This window comes from Neodiprion pinetum, chromosome 3, assembly GCF_021155775.2.
Source record: "Neodiprion pinetum isolate iyNeoPine1 chromosome 3, iyNeoPine1.2, whole genome shotgun sequence".
Taxonomy (NCBI): Eukaryota; Metazoa; Arthropoda; class Insecta; order Hymenoptera; family Diprionidae; genus Neodiprion; species Neodiprion pinetum.
In genome coordinates this window covers 24,254,576-24,276,635 of record NC_060234.1, presented here as the reverse complement: position 1 = coordinate 24,276,635, position 22,060 = coordinate 24,254,576, and the positions used below count along the sequence as shown (strand labels likewise).

Genomic DNA, 22,060 nt, shown 5'->3' with positions numbered 1-22,060 from the left:
TGACGATTTTTGAAACATGCTTTTATGAAGGGCTTTTCTTTTTTCCTAACATTTAATTCGGACAGTACAGTGGTTCATTTCTGTATGTGACATAATTCCGGTGTAACGTCATAACTGAGCAACCTTCGAATCACTGTATAACTCTATCTTTGAAATATCAATAAAAGAAGAAAGTTTTCAGGAATGAAATTTGATGATCGTTTTTAAAAATACGCAACAAGTAATTTTTACAACAATACCACTGCAAATAAAACTTCGTATATAACCGAAGATGGAATATTCGTGCTGAAAAGAAAGTGATGCCTATTCCGGCAAGTGCAACTTGTCTCATTTGTTCGGCATAAGAGCCATGCTGCAATACCCTTACGCAGACGACACCTTTATGTATTCCTTCTTTAAATCCACAATTGCCGAGACTATCTCAAATCGCGATGCAAAACAAAATAGCCTTCGTAACCACTTGACCAAGATTCGGCGGTTCGGTACGATCGCACCCTTCGCAGGAGTTCTTGAAATTTTCAATACCATGCTGGAAGCATCGGGCTCGACCTCGACTTGCGATACACGTATCAAACAATTGTTAAAAAATTAAATATTTTTATATGCGAATTCGTCTAGGCGTGACGTCACTTGCTGCGGCGTGGTATGCGATCGACAATAAAAACCCGAACGCACAACCGTAAACAAAAAGCCGGGGTGAGTCGCCGAGCAGAGCAGACGACCGAATGTCGAATGTTCGTTTTGAAACTGGGTTGTGTTCTGCCCCCTACCGGCGGGCTTACGGCGGCGGAAGCGGGGGGCGGGATGTCCGGGATCTTGGGGGCAGGGCGCAGGCTGGCGCGTTGCAACATGGCCATCAGTTTGCAAGGGGACGCGCCCGCTTGCGGATCGGGAGTTTATGTCGACGAGGTTTCAAACGCGCTTCGACAGATGTCGCCTCGCGCGCTTTAAATTGTCAAATAGTAGCGGTGCCGCTGCTGCTGCTGCTGCTGTTGTTGCTGTTGCTGGTCGTATTTGTTCCCACTTGCGCGACAAGCCAAAAATAAAGGTGATTCCAGTTCGATGCTTTTTAAATTTGAAACATAAAATCGGATGAATGTTGTTTTTTTTTTTATTCCGTCCTCGTTGCTATCTACCTGTCTTCTATCCCTTTTTTTCTTTTCGTAAATCTTTTATCCCGTAACTTCGTGACAGTTGGCAGTGTTCTGCACTGATAGGTTAATTCGTGTTTTTGTTTTTTTTTTTTTTTTTATGCAGCATCGCCAATCTATTTATCTGTATGCTCATTTGCGAAATTGATCAGTTGTAATTAGGGAAGAGGAAAGGAAGGGGATATCGAATTAAGTGTAGATACAGTTTGTTTATTGTTAATATACCGAATCGAGTACGTTGTGAATCGCGACTATCGTACATACTATTTGTCTTGTTTATTGTATATACGTACCTATCGTCGCTACGACTTCTAACTCGTGTCAAAACAAGATTTCCATCTGAATTTACATAGTACCGTGACGTTAACACGTTATCGTCACATATTGCGTGTTACCTAACACAAATACATTTTCGACGGTGGGGGGTACGATAAAGTACAGATGGAGTTATTATTGCCACGATATTTGGCCTGTATTAGCCAAATACATTTTTGAATTTCGATTGAAATTGGAATACACGTACGATTCACCCTCATCGTCACATCTTTGTCATGGCGTGAAAGTTCACGTTATCGCAGCAAGTAACCATTATCAATTTTGTCTTCAACTTTGTTATACAATTTTTTTATTTTTTATTTCCTCGTTCGATCAATTTACTGATAATACAGGTCCAGAATAACGTTGTTGATACGGGTCACTTACATGTTTATGTATTTACGTATAATAAATGCGATTGTGTGATCGTTTTGCGTCTACAAACTTCGCACCATTTATATCGTGTTTTTTTTTTTTTTTTGTTTAATTCCAAGTTCATTAAAATATCTTTTGGCTATCGATTATAGAGAGCAAAGTAGTGTCGTATGTAAGCAAACGACAACTTCGAATTCTTTAAAGTCGAAAACCAAGGTGTTATAGATAAAAGAGCACCTTATCATTTTTTTTAATTGCACACATACCTACGATCAAATGGTTTCTTTTACAATTGTGCGGATATTGCACGCGCGCGTTTGAATTAACGATCGTGATATAAAATGAGTTTGAATGATACAAATCTTCAACAATCCCATTTACCTAAATTCTTATGACGAACGTTAGATGCATAGTAAACATACCCTCGTCAAATTAATGTAGCTATACTATTAGGATTATTTGCCATCGTATTAGAATAAAAATAAAACAAACAAAAAATGTGCATTTTTAGATGGAAAGAAAACCCACAAAAAAAAGGAAAGAAGGAAGAAACTTGCTAATGATGTCAGTCGTAAGAAATATTCACTCGGGTATTAAAATAGCGAAAGAGCAAACGAATAACGGAAGATGAGTTTGAACAGGTGTTTCCGAATATTGAAGTATGTTTTTGGCACGTGTTTTGCCGCTGACTAGAGTACCAGCGTCATAATCATAATATATAAAATTACTTGATCGAAACGTATCGAGCATTACGTATTGTTGTATATTTGAAATGGTATTTCGTAAATCGTCACTTGCCGAAGAAGTGAAACAACGGAAGATGTAAATTAAGATGTAAACCATGCAGATGCAGAGTTTGACTAACCGCGATCTCGATTTGACGGTATACCGACGAAATATGCAAGTAATAACGCGATAATGTGCGAGCGTGGAAGTTCATTGCAACAGTTTTACGACAGTGTGTGCTTTTTTTTTTGTTGTAACACACAGGCGGTGCGGTGAGTTCGTCTAGCGCAAATCCAAGGGCTGACGACATCGTAGCGAGACGGTTGTTTGACGCCGGTAGTGCAGCGTCACTTGTCGGTGAACAGCAACAACGCGAGCAACAGAGACCAACCGGAAGTTCCGCCAACGCACCGTCTGTCGTAGAGGACAGTGGAGCCCCCTGTGAGATGCGGAGGACACCACCGCAAAACAAAGGTAAGCGCCCGTGTCTCTGCCGTATCTGGGTAGTACATATTTAATATCCTCGTTTCATGCTTTAAATATTGCGTGGCTGAGAGGGAGTCAAGTGACGATCAACCTCCTAGGGATATTCCTAGATGCAACTTGCGCATCCTGTCGCTTTTTACCCCTTCCGTCTTACTCTCACTTTCGTGCGTATGCGCGCACGCGTGGCTTTTCCCCACGTACGTGTCGCGTGTGTGCATAAGTACAGATACGAATGTTTTAGTAGAATCCCCGACACAACAGAGCCATGCCACGTTGTGGCGGTTACTCAAAAGATTATTGCCTCTCGAGATTCTTTTTCCCCGCCATGTATAAAATACCCGGATTCCTGTGCGCTCCATCGTCTAAATCAACATTTAGGAGAGGAGAGACAACACGGTTTTAAAATTCCTCACCTAGTTTTACTTGTGCCAATGATCGTGAACACGAATGAAACAACGTTGATACTGTTATGCGGTAAAAATGCTTCTGAAGAAATTCGTATAGTTCGTGTTGATACGTAATCGTTATAATATTAACAAAAATGAAGAAAGATTTGTAACAAAATGTTTGAAATTATTAAACTCTGGTGCTTTTCATTCAATTTTAACGTTTTTTCTCGGCTGATCGCGGCTCGCTGATGAAATCTCCACAAATTGTCTGTAAACACGCCAATTTAATTGGTTACTACGAACATTGTTACACATATTGAACATGTTATACCGTACTTACACAAATCTATTTTCATCTACTCTAGAGATTGGTTTTTGTAAAATGTTTTTAAACGATCTTTGGAGATTTCTATGGTCAACCAAATAAGCCCAAAATCATTACGATCAAATCAGTAACCAGAATTGAATTAATTTGACCTTTCTAATTATAAAACTTTTTCTCAAATCGTTCATACCCTGGTTTGTGTTTTTTTTGTATTTACCCAGATTCATTTCTGTTACATACCATATGGTAGGGATGGTGCTTTACGCGTCATTATTGGAGCGAATAATATTGCTGGAGATTTTTTAAACGATCTCTTCTCTTTTCCTAAATTTTGACTGAGATTAATTTAGAAAAAATTGTCGCTGATGTCCAGTTGATAACTCGAACAGTTTTGCGAATAGAGATTTTTCACCTACATCATATAGAACAAATCTATGAATCGCAAAACTCTTTTGATACAAAAAAATTCGGTGGGACTTCAATTGAGAATCAATATTTCGTTTTCAAAATCTCTGTTAGCTAATTTCATTGATTTACTGAATTTTCTGTCAAATACAATATTTTTTACCACAAATTTTGGCAGTCTACAAATAAAATTTTTCTGGATGAAAAAAATATAGTGTCGAGAATTGTGAAATCCTGAATTTTCGCATTCTTTACAGTAGTACAGTATAAAAAAATATTATTAACGCAATCGAGTCAACTTATTCCTAGTAAATAACTAATTTGAAAAATAGAACCGTATTTATTGGTGCGGTATCCAGTTTATTCGTAGAATTGATCACCTTGAAGTTAATAACGTTATTGTAAACGATGTATATTGAGGAAACCGTTATTTTGCGAATTTTCAAATGTCTGAAATCCAGTAAACCGTATAATAAAGCAAGACACTCATAAAATTTTAAAAATCCAGCTACTTCAGTCATTCTAAAATTGGAAAACGGTGATTTTTTCTTCTCCAATCTTTCGTTACGATAACGATACTAACTTCAACCTCGTAAAAATTAAAGTCCAAATTACCGACTACTCGGTATATCTCGACGAGGATACAGGGTCATTTATCGGTTGCTGAATACCCGACCCTTGCGTGAGAGAGAACCTCTTAAGTACGGGCTTCAGGTAAAGTCGACTGCGTTAGCGGCATTCTTGTTCAGCAACCGATAAATGAGACCCTGCAGTATATACCCTAACATCGACGAAAGCTTTCCGTTCTTGTTAATCGCTTCTGTACAGGTAAACGATCTCTCAACGAAATTACTAATTTTAATTGGGTTTTACGATTGAGATGAGGACGGATTATATACCAATTTGGGTATTCCTTGCGCGAACCTGAATATTTTACAATGTACTAATTTTTGTCAGAAAAATTTCAAGCCAAATTACGGAATATTTATCCGGCAATTGTAACTTTGAAAATCGTTAAATTTAAACGGCATTTTATGGAGATGATATGCTGGCCACGTTTCTATCTGATAATCGATATACTGAATAATAATAGATATCTGATACAAACTGCCGTACGCATGAAAAAAATTCCAAAGAATCCGTAACGACGATAAAAACAGGGAATCTCCGAATATTTAAGAAAATAATAATGCTAGAACTTGGAAAATTATCACAAGCAGAAGAACTTTGGTAACCGCGACTTCTTAGGGGTTGCGCTTGGCAACGCAATTCATGAAAATTTTCGATTCTAATCTATCTTTAGGTGTAATAATTAACTATAACTCATTTTTATTGAGAGCCAGTCTAATTTACGAATGATTGAGGAGGGGCCCAACTTATGCACCCACAAAATACTGCTCTCCGCGCAAGGAGTACCTTAAGTATGGTGGACGATACTTTTCATAACAAGCATACTCGTTTCTTTTGGCAGTACATATATGCACATGTACAAAGTGATTACCCTGAACTGAATTCTCGGCTATTAGAATTTACGTTAAGGGGGTACCCTAATCTATTTCGACTTTGTTGTATATATCTCCAAATATCGAAGTCCACATATCTTAATCGGAAAAGGCCTCAACGGCCCTATTCTACACGCAATCCTGAACAAAAATACTCCAATACATCTTCATTCGGCGCAAAGATAAAGAAATGGCCCGGAATTTACGAAATTGCAATAGTCAAATGAAGACGTGTTGGGAGTGATTTTGTTCAAAATTGCGTATAGAATGGGGCTGCTGAGCAGTGTTGAGCGGTTTTTTAAATTAATTACATTCTAATTATTATAACTATATATATTACACATGCAATTTGTCATTGAAAAAACAATTACTAATTACAAATGGCCCATGTAATTAGTATCGCTTATACTTCTAATTATAAATTTCGAATGTAATTAGTACCGACTCTTCTTCTCAAAGTTCAAATCCGACTGACGACTACCGTAAACGAACTATACCTATATCCGCCTGGATATCACGATCTTAAAATCATCAGCCGTCATTTCATGCCGAACATTTTTACCTAAGGGATGATTTTTGTTTCATACGTTTCGCAATATACTTTTCGAAATATAGTTATGAATTTCGAGAATCTACCCCGCTAAAAAAATTAGTTGTATACCATGTACGTGTTGTGCAAAAAGAAACAAATATGGTTGGGTCTAAAATATGTCTCGCATTCGATGAAATACTCGTACTCTTCGCCTTCGTCTTCATCTTCGCCTTACCCGCAGAGCTACAACACCAGCTTAAGCCAGCCGCGATATCGCCGCGATTTGTGATTGGTCGTAGATAATTTAATAACGAGGAAAGAGCCTCGACACTATATCGCGTAAGTGAAACGTGCGAGAGAGCGAGACGAATAAAAAGAACCCGTGCGAATCGCCGGGAAGAATGACTTACGCTGGAAGGGAGGGTTTACGGTCGTTCGTTCGACAGAGAGGGAGAGTCGTTACACACTTCGTAGTTCATGACATGGTTTGAGGCGCTATGGTATGTACACTGGACCGCAGTGATTCTGTGACAGTTAACTCTTTCGACGAGTCGATTACGTTGGAAATTGAAAATCAGCCTGCAACGTCACCATTGGCCGATCGGGAAACAGGCTCAATCTTCCTAAACATAACCATACTCATTAACGTAGAATTTAAGCTAAAAATACAAAATTCAACGGTTGGTCGCCCTGGCGCACAACTGCTCTCGGATTGTAGCGCATGCGCATTTAACTATGACAGACGAAGAACCGTTCTGTAGTAAGCAATTCACTCTGTAAAAGACATTAATTCCGCATATTGTACGTTGCCAACGTAACCGCCTCGTCGGAAAAATCGAGTGTCTCAGAATCACTGTGGCCAAGTGTACGAATTGTCGCGTCGTCGAACGAGAGAAGCGTACGGCGGCCTCCCGAGAACCGCGAAGTGGGAGGACGGAGAGCGAAAGAGAGAGAGAGAGAGAGAGAGAAAGGAGAGTTAGAGAGCTGATGACTCGTCTCTTCCAGCGTAGCGTAGCTAGAAGCAGCAGCAAGTCTCTCTAGCGACTCATAAACCTGTGGCTGCAAGATCACCAATAGCGGCGGCAACGCGGGCATGGATTTCTTCACTCGGTTCAGATTTTCACAAGTTTTCGTATCGCCGGCTGTCGCGTCTTGCAATTTCCAATCGTGTTCTACATTCGTATACGTATAATTATATTTATACATGGTTTTTATCGAAACATTATAATCAACTTCCGGAAGTTTCGCAGTTATACCGTTAAAAGCATACCTATATTATACAAGGAAAACCACGTTAACGAAGTAAATAAGAATATTGAGATAATTATTAGATAGATTGATAAGCAAAACAAATGAAAGAACAATGCAAAGTGCGTGCGTGTGCGTCTGTTCGGTGTGTGTGCGTGTGTGTGAGTGCGTGCCGTGTAACGTAGTTCTTAATTTGTGATTATAAATTCTTGGTACATGACGCGATCGCACTTGCGCTCAATGCAAACGTACGTACAACCTATGGAGGTATGCTTACATACAGGAATGGATGCACGCGCATGCATGTAACAAGGAAATTGGACCGCAATCCGCGACGTGGTTCGGTTCTTTCACCGTAGTTTTTCTCGACCTTATTCGTAGGTAGGAATGCATGTACATACTTACGTATGTACTTACAATATCATTTGAACATACGAGTATACGTACCTATTTTGACGTCGGCCTTGGCGTCATATTATACGCGTTCTCACGTGGCACGAGGTGCGAGGCCGACTTTTTTTTCCCCTACTAGTATATTTCAGAATTACTTGTCACTTTTTGAGCTAATTAAGAAACGAACAGTTGCATACTTACGTATACTGTCAATTTTAATTCTTGAAAAAACTGTTCAACCATACAACAACAAAACTGTCTAAACTTTTTGAAGGAAATTGCATGACTCGTATTTATTTGCAAGGAGGCTTCACACGTTCGGTGAAGATGGTGCCGAAATTTTCAGAAAACTCTCATCAAATAGTTTCAGTAGGAACAGATTGATTTTGATGTTTCATGAATTTTATGGACTTGTTTGCTGAGTAAATCCAATTCAAACTCATTCTGCCACAGTCGAAGAAGCTCCATATCTACAAGAATACATGAGTATTTTAAAAAATTCGTTACTCCGACTCAAGATCCCCAAATTTTTTGCAATTCTCTAAGCAACTTTACGATACGCATTATACTTTCTGTGATTTTTTCGATAATTTTATTACCATTTTTTACCCAATAGTAATTTTTCATCGGCCGATTAGTTGAATTAATTTTGAAATTAATATTAAATCATTGGGGAAGTTGATCAGAGGATGAAATTTAACGGATTAATTTTGAATGCTGTTAAAATAAAGAATTGAATAACCAAAATCCCAAAAGTATTTGTTCCGTGATTACAGATAAATTTATTTTTCAAGACCATTGGGTATCATTTTTACCTGTGTATATTTATATTATGTTTTATTAGCTTCTGTCATAATTTCGTCCACCTTTTTGCGACTGTTTAGACAAATACGTAAGCTTCTAACAAATTACCAATCTTAAAATGATGTCAGGTTGAAGAATGTAATGTTCTGTAAATCTCGCAACGAGTTTTACAACTTACAATTAAGGATTATCTAAAGTTCGATGAATCATAATAATACAGAATATATTTATACGCTGGAAGATAAGTCTTACAAAATCATTTTAAGGTTACTAGATAGTGATTCTATTTTAGTATTTAGTCAATTTCTTGTTACAAACTTTAACATCATCAAAAAATGCTATTTAAATCTGAAACTAAATCTCTTCAATTTTTTCCTTTACTGCATAATGAGCATGATCAGGCAAGATGTTCTAGAATGTAATATTTTTCAAATGCATGAAGCAGAGTCATATGGAAAGATCTGTGAGATATAATTTTTTAGTGAGATTTGAGTGAAATTGATCAATACGTAGATGAGACACTGTCAGTATTTCTTGTTTCACATGTGCGCGCCGGTATATGTGCTGATTTTATTAAAAACAGAAACGAACAATAACATTGTAATATTTCAACTCATCAATTTGCGGTACTGAAGTTAATACCGAAGCAAAGACTATTTCTTAGGGCTACAGTTATTGATTTTTGCCAAAATCGCATAGTAATTTAAAGGAATAAAACAACGTTTATTCCAAAACCTTAAAATTTCTTCACATATTTCTCGCTATATAGAATTTGTACACAAACCAAATTTAAGTTTTAAGAACCCTGAAAAATTAGGGAACTTGAGTCTTAATTTGTATAGCTGTACTGACAATATTGATTGATCTTAAAGAAAATGACAGTAAATCGTCATGCAGATTTCCAAAGACGTGTTTCGACAGTCTGTTAGTGAGGTACTTACTCTTCAGCATGTTGCGTCAGTTTAACCTTTTGTTACTCGCGCTACAAATGCGAACCCGCCCTTTAGACAAAATAAATTGCAATATAAATAACTATATGGATAATTGTGACTTCATACTTTACCAATTCTCTCTTTGAAATGTTTACTATCGTTAAATATACTTATAATTAACAAGTATAATGTACAAGTAAAATATATTTATATTCAACAAGATCCTGAAAAAGCGACACAGTGCTCATTATGTGAGTTAAATTGTCAATTCAATTTTTTCCACCACGTTGTCAGAATTTACTCGGAACCTCTCAGCTGACAGTAAAAATGTCCGATACATACAGCGTGCTAAATTTTTGCTTTATATCACAGCAAGATTTGTGATATGTAGTTGTATTTTAGTTGTGACATAAAATAACCTTAGGAATTGAATTTAAATTTGTTAAAAAACATATTTAAGTACATATATTTTTTTTTTTACTTAATTTTTGTTCATTTATAAAATAATTTTATTAAAACTAAAAAATTATTCTGATGTTAAGTCAGAGTTACAAAAATCTGATGACAAGTTCAATAGCGAAGATGAAAGTGACGACAATTTAACCCAAGACATTGACAGTAACAACAAAAACACCAATGTTTTTTTTAAAGTAAAAATAAAAAAATTAATTGGAAGACAAGCTTATAGCTGAATAGAAAAAATTCAAGGTAAAAATATCATAAAGTTTACTGCTGGGTCGGAGAACAAAGGAATAGCATGCAGATCACTATTATAGATTCAGATTACAAATACAGATGTTTCGAATTTATCATAGTTTTAATAAGACTAAAATATTTACAATATGACTTGAAGAAGTTGTTAATGCCAATCAATGACAATTATTAGTTGACCATTAAACATAAACTACTGTAATACTTTTCACTTTGATAAAGAAATGAACTTTAATATTTTTCAAAAAAAATATAAGTAGACAGAAATAATAAAAAAATATAACTACACATAAATATTATTATTATTAAGAAATATTTCATTACTATATTGTGACGTGGAGACGTCACATTTCATTTAACATGAGCGGCACAGTGCCTGCCATAAAATGAAATTTGACAGGCAATCAAGCACGAGTAACGAAAGGTTAATTACATTCAAAGTATCCTTTAAATATTTTAACTTTTTATAGATTTTTTTGAATCAGTCGGGTCTGTTTGTAGTCACTCTTTTTTAGCTGTGATCAGTATCCTGATAATCAAAAAATGTGTAACGCCTGTTATCATATGCATATTATGTACCTTAAATTTTAATGGATCTACTTTGATCAAAAACTCAAATTTTTAGTTATTTTAAGTTCTAATAATAAGCGAATATACATCGGCGTAATACTTGGTGCCAAGTTTACCATTTTGGGCTTTTGGGTCACTTACCAAATTTCACTTACTCTTCAATGCGTTATTGTTAGCGTTTTCGATGAACCTTCATAAATCGCAATTCCATGTATATTAATCATCATTATATATCGATTTTTCATAAATCTGTACAATAACGACTTTATTTTCTCTCAGTCGACAGATCGGGAACTGGGCAGTCTGGCGGCTCACCGCGGGTCACGCTGCGGTTGAACCAGGTGCGTACCTCCAGGGATGACAAGAAGAGTGGTACAGCCCCACGCCACGGTGTGACTAGCCAGTCTCAAAACATGGATGGGTCCAAGTCCTCAGCATTGTCAGGGGGAAACCCGGTGGCGACTGGGTCTGCCAATAACAGTAGCGCATCTGGAGAAAGTGGGGATGTATATGAATTTAAAAGTTCAAAAGAGGCGACGCCAGTTCGAGGAGCGAGTACTTCACCGAACCCTGGTGACAAGGATAAAGATGTGACGAAAGCAGCAGGGGGATCTGGAAGTAATGCTTCAGGGACCGTAAGTGCTTTGTCAGCGGTAGCTGAAATCTCTGCCTCCAATACGGATGAGACTTCAGTCTCTGCATCACCTGCCGCTAAACGCACATTAGAAAGTGATAATCCTGATGAGCAAGATGAAGAAAATCGTCGAAAGAAGAGAAAGGAATCTGAGAGCACTAAGGACAATTCTAAAACTGTGGTAACTGGAAGACTGGCGGCTGGTAGAAATAATCCAACTAATGAAAAGGTGGGCGATGAACGAGTTTTCATTCATACTCTTAAGAGGGTACATATGAGTAGACAGCTGGAAAAGTGGGTGGATCTTTGGGAATTTCTATTCAATTCAATTGGGGTTTGTTTTATTCCAAAGTATGTAAATCAAGCTTTATTGGCTTTTTGTTGTCCTTAAATTAGAGTCATTCAATAGAACACATTGTTATTGATAATAATATCAACCATTTTGTTCAGTGACGTGTTTTATTGTGCTCACGATAACTAAAGAACAGTTCAACCGATTTAGTTCAAGGTTGGAAATAATATTCTTGGATGATTTCTCCTGTTTATCACGATATCACTAATTTTTAACATCATATTTTTTTCCTGATGAAATAAAGTAAAATTTTGACGAAAAATTCAACTTCAACTTCACACGGTCGCAATTTCAATGAAATAAGCTAATAAAAAAAAAAAAAATTGAACTGCGCCTAGGAGGCTAAACTATCTGACAATACTGTCTCCACATTTGAAGTATGTAAATCTTTTTCAGCCTTGTTTGAGGTATCGTGGGCACTGCATATCACCAACCTAAATTGTTGCCATCAATGTCAATAAAAATCGTTTTGATCGTTTGATTGTAATTAAAAAAAGTATGTTGATAAAGCTTGATCCACAAACTTTATATATAGTTTACAAATTCTTAAATTCGCCTACTTTTTTCAGCCATCTACTTGTGTATACTCTCGTAGATGATATTTAAGGATTCGTTTTCAAATTAATTAAATAATTCTTTGTTTACAGTGTACAAAACTCGGTAAACTGGGAGGAAATACTGCTGTAGGTAAAAACAATCAAGCCACTTCCATTGCCAATGTCGATCGAAAAAGTCCCAGCTCTTCTGCAGCTACTGGTAGTAGTCCGAAACCGGCTAGCAGCATGGTTGGTTCTACGAATACAAAAGCAGCTACTCCAGCCCCCCCTGAATCAGACGGTGAAGACGATCGATCAAAAAGTTCGGATTCAAATTCGGCCCCAAAAGTTCCACCTCTGAAAATAGTGATACCACAGAGCACAGTGTCTGAACAGGAACAGGGAAATAGAAATGGAAAGAATACATCGAATAGGAATCACCAATTGCCTTATGTTGTCGCAAGCTCAAATAGTAACGATTCTACTGACAAAGATCAAAATCAATCAGCCAGTGGAACTACGAGTCCCACTGAAGGTGCTCCGTCTAAAAGCGAAGAAAAAAAAGACTTCACTGGAGCTCTACATGGCGAAGAACGGTCTACACACCATCAAAGAGTCCTTCGAAGTTCACACAGGTATGAAGAATTTATAGCATTGATGTGTCATGCTCTGTCTGGGAACTGGTTTTTAATAATTACGAATTTCAGGTCTGGCAATGGTGCCAACGGCTCGGTTATCTCAAAGGAAACTGCTGGCGCTTCATCAGGAAACGGCAGTTACTCAAACTCGTCTCCACTTCCTGCAGCAGCATCGTCAAATGACCGTTCAAACAATTCATCACCTCAGCAGCGTCACAATTCTCCGACACCAGAAACTACCAGTCAGGATCCAACAAAAACGACAACAACCGAACAAACCTCAGTTCCTCATAGTACTTCGAAAACAACAACGACCAGTGAGAAAACGGAGAAAAATTCCGATGGTAGCTCAAAAACCCAGAAAGACACAGAGAGTTCAGATACTGCGTCATCGACTCAATCCACTTCAACTCCGAACACAACCACTCCTCCTACTACCGTTGAACTCCATCCGAGGAAAAGAAAAATGAAACCGAATAAGGAAGCACAGCAGGCTGCAGCCACAGCTGCCGCCAATGAAGCTGCTGAAGCTGCTAATACAGGACCTGAAGTTCATCCGCATGATCAGCCAATCACCAATTGTTATCAATTGTTCCTCAACATAAGGAAACAGGTAAAATAGTGTTAGATAGTTCTGAATATGTACATGCATCTTTTCAAATATATCCATATCTTGTCCACTCCAAAACTGCTTTTGAGATTCAAACGTTGATACTGACACCTTTACATAATCCAGTCACAGGTTAGAATCGATTTATTTAGAAATTCTCTGTCAAAGTAAATTCGTTTAAAATTAAAATTAGTTGTACTAGTAGTATGCATTCCACGTTACACTGAAAATGTTTCAGACTTTGAGTTTCAAATAATATTTCACTAACATTCAAAAAATAGAATTTGTAGTGCTAATAGTGTCACTAACCCAAGTACAACGGATGAAATAAAAAAAAAAAAACTTGTTTTTCATAGATTGAGCGGCGGAGAAAAGGTCTTTTCCCTGTACAACCAAAACCACCTCAGGGTTTCAAGGATTATTTAATGAATCGATGCACTTATGTCTTGGCTGGAAATGCTAATAAAGAACCAAATGTCAACCCGCCAGTTAGTTTGCATTGTGCAATGAAGGATCTGTACATGGAGCAGGAAAAGGAGAGGTATCGTCTAAGAATGCAACACGTAGTTGAAAAAGAGAAATTGGTTTTGTCTGTGGAGCAAGAAATCCTCAGGGTGCACGGCCGAGCTGCTAGAGCCTTGGCAAATCAGTCACTTCCATTTTCGGTTTGTACAATTTTGAAGGATGAAGAAGTATACAATGTAATAACTCCTGAACAAGAAGAAAAAGACAGAAATGCAAGAAGCCGGTACAATGGACGATTATTTTTGAGCTGGCTTCAAGACGTTGATGACAAGTGGGAAAAAATTAAGGTAAACTGAACACGTGAAATTGTGTGTCATAACATTGGCTTTTTATATATTATCCTTAATCGGAGATGGCATGCTTTCTGAAAACTAGGAAACCTAGGAGCGGAAAAGAAATTTTTATGATCTTGGAAAAGTCCTAATAATCGAGACAGGTCAGGAAATTTTGTAACTTATCTGAAAAAATGTTTCTAAGTGTACATGGAAATTACCTCGTGTATTTATTCCAATTTAAAAAAATTCGATTTCAGAAGATATTTATTAATCAGTAATTGAAAATTGAGCTGTAATGTATATCTACATGAGAACTTTCAATCGATAATTTTCAAATCTTTTTTTTTTTTTTTGTCTAATAAGTTGTGTGGTTAAAACTAGTTAAAAAATATGAATTCACATTCTGTATAGCGTTTTAATTAAATTCGAAAACAGTGATATGAGATTAAAATCAGAGTTTCCAGCGATCGGGATTTCCTGGAAACAGGAATTTCATCGACCGAGAATTTTTGCATCAAATCGAACTTTTGTAAAATTTCGACCTAAGTCTAATAATAAGAACCCTTACTCAACTCATTTCACATTGAAATCATATCTTCGAAATGGTATATAACAACTCGTCTAGTTATATTATTAATAAATATAAGCTATGTAAGAGTTTTTCATTTTTTTTCGTCTATTTCCTCACCACATCTCATACGCCTACAACTGCCATAGATACATACTTTAAGCAGGGTAAAGGGATGCTCGACCATTTTTTTTATTGGGAAATCCAATTGATTCGGAAATTATGTTCGTCAACGAGCATATTATTTTCAACAAGCATCATACGTATTTAAAGATTACTATCTAAAACAACTAATATTCAGTCGTTATGCAGCTCAAAATAATGTTATGAATGTCCGGGAATTTTTATAAAATGACAGGAAAAATGCGGAAATTATACTGGAATTTTTAAGTCCCGTGTTGCTGGACACCCTTAAAATATCTGGAATTGATAAAATTGATTTTTTCCTTTCCATGCCAGACGAAGTTTTTCAGATTTTTAGTTTAACTATATTGTTGGACAAAATTGTTCAAAAAATTATAATTTCTTTCCCAGAAGTTACCAAGAAATTCGTGTTCAGGTGGTCGCAATGTATAGGAATCGCCAGTGTTCCAATCCTTATTGAAGTTTTCCAAAGTTGAATATATTTTAATTAATATGCACTCGTACATTTTAAAGCTGTCCAAGAAATCTTGGATTTGAAAAATTTATCATTTCGAAAGATGCCCATCAGATAATTCCGATATTTTTAAGTGATGAAAACTGATTGAAAAGTTTTTTATCATTCATATCTTTTATGAAAACCTTACGAAAATATCTACAAACTTAAAAATAAAGCTGGAATTACTAATTATACTTGGCCTATGACTTCCATCACAAATGATGTCGTGTCATAGTAATCATGGTGTCTTAAGTCTTAACTAGCGTTCAGCAGCCAATATGATAAGTTTGTGTGTCGAGTATTTTGATGAATTCCACTCTACACGAATTCGAAATTGGTTAGATAATACAATGTTCCATTCATGATCATACAAGATCTGTACGTATATTCTTGTTTTTTCAGGAAGCTATGCTATTACGGCATCACAATGAAGCGGAGTCTCTTCATGCGGTACAACGGATGGATTGGGAATGGAAGATGAAGGAAGTAGGTCTTTGTGATTTCAAAGCTAGACCTCAAATAGAAGATCTTCACGTTCCCATGGTCCACGTTTCCGACGACTTCGATCTTCTTCCAGCATAATGAATTCCAATCACAGCCACATTGACGGTTCTTATCATTTCACATATGCATGATTTTTGCAAATCATAATTTCAGAAGTTGTTCTTCAACTTTACCTCAAAGCAGCCTCGAAACATTATAGAATGAAATCTCGTGAAGATAACTGTGATAAGTCAGTCGTTAATGCCATTGTAATCCTATTCTGAAGAGACCGGTATATTACACGCTATGACAAATTTTCATGAAATATTATACGATTATAGATAAACATAACTTGTATAAATCATTATGCAGTCGTAAAAAATTCGTTACTTGACAGACAGCATATTTTTCAAATTTTTCAGTTATCACAACTGAGCTCATTTTCTTTCATACTCTGTATAGTACTATTGCAAGTTCTTGTGATTTTGAAAAAATCAGTTCCGAAAGATACAAACAATGTACGTTTTAACAGTTTCGAACTAATTGTTTAATATTATTTGCCTTAAATTCACAATTGAGTCATTGTCGCAGAAATTTTTTAATTTACGTGATACGTTTCGAAGTTCTATATATCCGGCGAATATTCCAAAAACAAATAATTACGATCTATCTCGTACTAGAGAAACATCGTACTGGTTATATGTTTCTTTCAGTATCATGATTCATTGCCTGACTCATACAACTTTTCTTTTCACGTATCCTTCTATAATACTTTTTATGGTGCACTTTTAATTTAGTCTATAATAGGTGGTTACAGACAAGGAAAAGTTATTAAGATTGGACTATTTCGTATAAGGCTAGCAGATGTAACGAATGTTACCTGCTAGTTTAAAGAATAGCTTAACACATTGTGTACACCAGAAAATCCAGAATATGTCGTGTGGAAAATAACTGGCCAATTTACGATGATCTCTCTATAAATAATGTGTAATAAATTACACAATGTATATATTTTGTAATTATAGAAATTAGAAACTATAATTACTACGATCGATAAAACGATGAACGGTAGTAATATATTACTCACAAATGTAAATAGAATGACTGTAAAAACAGTGAAAACAATAATGTTAGTAGGTTAAGGAATATGACATCTTTGATACATAAAACACAAAATCAATAAATAATATACTATCTTTATTTTTTCTCATCTTTAGACTCTGAATCTAGGGAAAAATCTAATGGCTTATCATATCCCATTATCCTCTTGTAATGATTTATATCCTCGAACAATTTTGGATCTAGGAACAATGGATTGTCCTTCACCACAAGGGTTGTCAGCATGGCTGGAATTGCTGGGACCTTAACATCGTCTGGTGTAAACTGAATCTTAAACATTGTATAAAAGAAATAAAACATTTAATTATACATTGTAGAATTAATAAATATGATCTGCATAATAATATATTATATCGTAAAATATAGTATTGATCACAAAACTGGCCAATTTATGGGGAAGAAAATGGGGAAAAAAAAAACTGAGTATTGAGATGGCACGATATGATTGTTAGTGTCAATTACGAAACATTATCTTGAGAATTACAGGAATAATTGTTTTGGTTAGTAAAATAAAAATCGTTTTAATTGGAGATAATTATTTGAAAGACTAGGTGTGAACTTGATCTCTAGTGAAAATGACATTGAAATAAAATGTTGGTGTAATGATGTAGTTTTGGAGCAAGTCATTATTTTAGAAATGGGATTTTTTAAAATTTGGCTGATTGTAATATGACAGAACATACTCATATTTTACGACCCTAATTCAAAGTTATTCTAAAATAATAAAATAGTGATTTTTTATCCAATATTATATGATGACAATGTCATTAAATTGAACCTTAGGGTTTGAAACATGGTTTTAAGACTACACAGTGAAATATTTCTTGAAAAATAGTTTTGATAAAATGGTTAGTGATCATTCTTAAAGTAAATTATGTTGAAACTATCTAAAATCACTAGTTAAATTCAGTAAAATACCTAGAAGATTGAAATATGCATGCCTCATCCTATTACGTAGAAATTCAATGAGATATGTATTATGATCAAGCTACTCTAAAGAATATCTGTGAAATTATAACCCAGATAAGCATGTTTATTGAAACTAAACACGTGCAGCTTTGGTCGAATCTACGAAAAAGGAAAAGAAAGTACGTGGAAAAAACTTACCTTTTTTTGTCGTAGAAATAAGGTGTACGTATATGCGGTATAGTAATCCTCTTTGGAGTTGTATTCTACTTGAGTAACATACCGTTTGGTTACCAGGTGTATCAATAATGGAGATATCAGTACAAAGAACCCATAGAATGCTCCAACGCTAACAATTACAGGTGTGATGCCTATTTCTTCAATCTTAGCATAAAGCATTGGCTGCGAAATTATACCGGTGATCGAGGTGACAAGTGTAAAGAATTTAACTGATCTGACTTGTGTCGTCAAAGAACCTTGATAAATTTTTTCAGTTTCTGATATCCGCTTGTTATCAAAGTGCGTGTTACTTTCTGACGTGAACTTACATGACTGTTGTAAACTGGGTAAAAATTTCTGCAAAATGACATAATAATTTTATATATGTCAGTGCACTCAGCATTCAATCCTCCAAAATTCTAACCTTATTTTCGGCAACGCCGGATTTTATGTCCGTTAATATACATCTCAGTCGCGTTATTTTGTGTATCGATCTCTTCATGCTTCCGAATACACATTGGCTTATTAAAAATGCCATTACTCTAATGAATGTATTTTGCTTGCCGAAATGTTAAACTATCGAGATCTATCAGCGATATACGATCATGTTCACGAGGACCGCGAAACCACACGGTGAGTGCGACTCGCGCTGGCTCATGTGATTATTTTACTATAGTTTACCAGTGGATTCCCTGGGGCCCTGAGGCTCTATTCGCGAATTGATGGCCCTAGGTATCGCATGCGAGATGTCTGAAATATCGAATGCGATATATATCAAACTGTATTCTCGAGCTTCGGTTAGTTAACCGTACCGATAATTACGATTCACCCTTTATCGAATGGGTAAGACGGTGCGATACTGCAAATCGTATACGATAAATTTCGATAATTTCAATTATCTTTTATTGTGAAATCTGCTATTTTTGTAAGACCAACAAACTTACTATTCAATAATTACGTATTTACTCGGAAAAACTTTATCATGGGCCCGAAAGTGAACACGGATTACAAATACAATAATGAAGTAGATATACACATTGCTCGAGGTATTGCACTAGGCATGGAATTAATTCAAGCAATGTTTATTCTCACTTTCAGCCGCTTACTGATAGGTAAGGTTTTTTGTTCTTCGGTTATATATCCGTATTTTTTCTTATCAATTGCTGACATTTTTCACACAGTTAATTTATTAAACTTTGATTTTTATGATGCTATCTGGATGATGCTTATGGTGCTTACGTCTAAGAATCACCGTCTACGAAAATTCAAACCGTGTTTCGGAGCAGTGGCATCGACTGAGGATATACGGCAATCCTCTGGACATTGGATTGCGTTGCGCCTAGCTTACGCGGTGATTTCACCCGCCCGTTAACACTATAGCGATATAGGTATAAAACACAGCGTCAGTAAGGGCGTAAGCTTCCTGTGAAAGTATTTGAATCGGATCTCTAAAAGACAGAAGATGATAATTCTCCCGCCCTCTCTGTCGCTCTACCCATTGGGTGCGGGCCACGAGAGGGGAAGAACAGCTAATCAGGGGGGGGTGCGCGGTATTTCGGTATACCGAATTTTTTTCGGTATCTCCTTCCTCGAAATGTATCCATATGGAAACCTTCTGTCAATAACGACACCGAAATATCGAAATTTCGGTAAATACCGAAGTACCGAAATTTCTGATAATCTAAATACTCTTTAGATTATTGGTATTTACTACAGTTCAACACAGATTTTTCTTAGTCTTTTTCCGACGATATTTGTAGATTAAAGTCTACCGAAATTTCGGTAATTCGGTATTTACGGAAATTTCGATATTTCGGTCAACCGAAGGTACCGAATACGAAACCTGTACCGAAAATTGGTATCTAATTTCCACTACCGCGCACTTCTACTAACTAGTCGCGTGCAGCTACCCCACTCTATGAGAAGAGCGGCAGCGAAAGGGGGGGGGGGGTAATTATCTTCCGTCCTTCAGAGAACTGATTTTACTCTCTTCTGAGCGCCGGGCGGCATTAGTCGATTCCGAACAATAAGAATGAAATTAAGTGTTTTCACGTTCTTGGTACCGGTTCAACGTTCAAACCGCTGTCTTAGCTAGTCGCAAGTAAACTTTCCACGTTGGGTAGAGGAGCAGAATTGTTCTCGAAAAGTGTTCGTATCGAAAAAAATTCAGAGTAGCTGTAATACATCACGGATGCGCTAATTTTGATCGAGATGAAATGGATACTCCGTATATGAGACAGTATTTAACGCTGCGTAGTGATTTAAAGACCTAGAAAGGTGATAGGGAGAGAAAGAACGACGCTTCTTAACACGTCGAGTGTATTTTAACACACATTTGAAAGATACGAGCGAAATTTTTCATCATCCAACTGTCGCAGAACGGCAGCGTTATTAGCCGACCCGTTCACTGAAGAATATATCTTCAGTCAACGGCTGACCATCGAAGGGCCTGGCCGCTTGAGTCTGAAATCGGCAGGAGAGATGAGGTGTGTATTTCTTGTATGAAATGTGAAAGCTAAAATCATTATACATCATATCATATCATCATACATCATACATCGTACATCATACATCGTACATCATACATCGTACATCATACATCATCATACATAGTATCAAAGTTCGAAACCATAGTTTGGATGTCGGATGTTCAGAAAGTGACGTCACCAATTCAAAATCAGCTAGCAGAATTCCTCAGTCTGGAAGCAACCGCGCAGTAGAGCGGACGGATGAGAGTCGCGCTCCGCAAATTTCGAGTACCGGGTTCTCAACCTCCCGGATCCCGCGCTTCGGGTCCGCTACGTATTTCGAGTACCGGGTTCTCAACCTCCCGGATCCCGCGCTTCGGGTCCGCTACGCGGTGAAACTCGACTTCCAGGATAAGCGCTCCGTGGCTCCTCGTTCATGTTTACAATAAATTATTTCAATTCGTTTTTCGCGCAACCCCAAATTCGTTAGCTGTCAGTCCGCTAATAAAATTTCTCGACTTCCAGGATAAGCGCTCCGTGGCTCCTCGTTCATGTTTACAATAAATTATTTCAATTCGTTTTTCGCGCAACCCCAAATTCGTGAGCTGTCAGTCCGCTAATAAAATTTCTCGACTTCCGGGATAAGCGCTCCGTGGTTCCTCGTTCATGTTTACAATAAATTATTTCAATTCGTTTTTCGCGCAACCCCAAATTCGGTAGCTGTCAGTCCGCTAATAAAATTTCTCGACTTCCAGAATAAGCGCTCCGTGGTTCCTGGTTCATGTTTGCAATAAATTATTTCAATTCGTTTTTCGCGCAACCCCAAATTCGGTAGCTGTCAGTCCGCTAATAAAATTTCTCGACTTCCAGGATAAGCGCTCCGTGGTTCCTGGTTCATGTTTGCAATAAATTATTTCAATTCGTTTTTCGCGCAACCCCAAATTCGGTACCTGTCAGTCCGCTAATAAAATTTCTCGACTTCCAGGATAAGCGCTCCGTGGTTCCTGGTTCATGTTTGCAATAAATTATTTCAATTCGTTTTTCGCGCAACCCCAAATTCGGTAGCTGTCAGTCCGCTAATAAAATTTCTCGACTTCCAGGATAAGCGCTCCGTGGTTCCTGGTTCATGTTTGCAATAAATTATTTCAATTCGTTTTTCGCGCAACCCCAAATTCGGTAGCTGTCAGTCCGCTAATAAAATTTCTCGACTTCCAGGATAAGCG

The 22,060-nt window shown here is 36.8% G+C and overlaps 2 protein-coding genes across 3 annotated transcripts in view; one reads left to right on the top strand and one right to left on the bottom strand.

Annotated features, from left to right (window-relative positions):
* The window catches only part of LOC124215002 (ankyrin repeat domain-containing protein 12), a 47,626-nt gene extending 30,055 nt beyond the window's left edge, over positions 1-17,571 (top strand). For both annotated transcript variants that reach the window (XM_046617837.2, XM_046617838.2), the window contains 6 exons: positions 2,832-3,041; positions 11,144-11,727; positions 12,498-13,021; positions 13,094-13,637; positions 13,991-14,446; positions 16,045-17,571. In XM_046617837.2, coding sequence (XP_046473793.1) covers positions 2,832-3,041; positions 11,144-11,727; positions 12,498-13,021; positions 13,094-13,637; positions 13,991-14,446; positions 16,045-16,224 — 2,498 coding nt within the window. In that variant the 3' untranslated portion in view covers positions 16,225-17,571. The remainder of the gene's footprint in view (positions 1-2,831; positions 3,042-11,143; positions 11,728-12,497; positions 13,022-13,093; positions 13,638-13,990; positions 14,447-16,044) is intronic.
* On the bottom strand, positions 17,306-19,062 carry LOC124215006 (transmembrane protein 70 homolog, mitochondrial). The gene is made up of 3 exons (XM_046617843.2): positions 18,794-19,062; positions 18,352-18,726; positions 17,306-17,514 (listed from the first exon to the last, which is right to left on the bottom strand). Exons 1-3 carry the CDS (start codon positions 18,905-18,907, stop codon positions 17,323-17,325), a joined length of 681 nt encoding a protein of 226 aa, XP_046473799.1. The 5' UTR covers positions 18,908-19,062; the 3' UTR covers positions 17,306-17,322.
* Positions 19,063-22,060: the final 2,998 nt, after the last annotated feature.

Excerpts from the sequence above, each read along its gene's own strand:
- LOC124215006 (XM_046617843.2), bottom strand. The coding sequence starts at position 18,907 with ATGGCATTTTTAATAAGCCAATGTGTATTCGGAAGCATGAAGAGATCG. Across the intron at positions 18,727-18,793 it reads CCGGCGTTGCCGAAAATAAG|AAATTTTTACCCAGTTTACA; the intron begins GTTAGAATTTTG and ends GTCATTTTGCAG. Across the intron at positions 17,515-18,351 it reads TATTTCTACGACAAAAAAAG|ATTCAGTTTACACCAGACGA; the intron begins GTAAGTTTTTTC and ends ACAATGTTTAAG.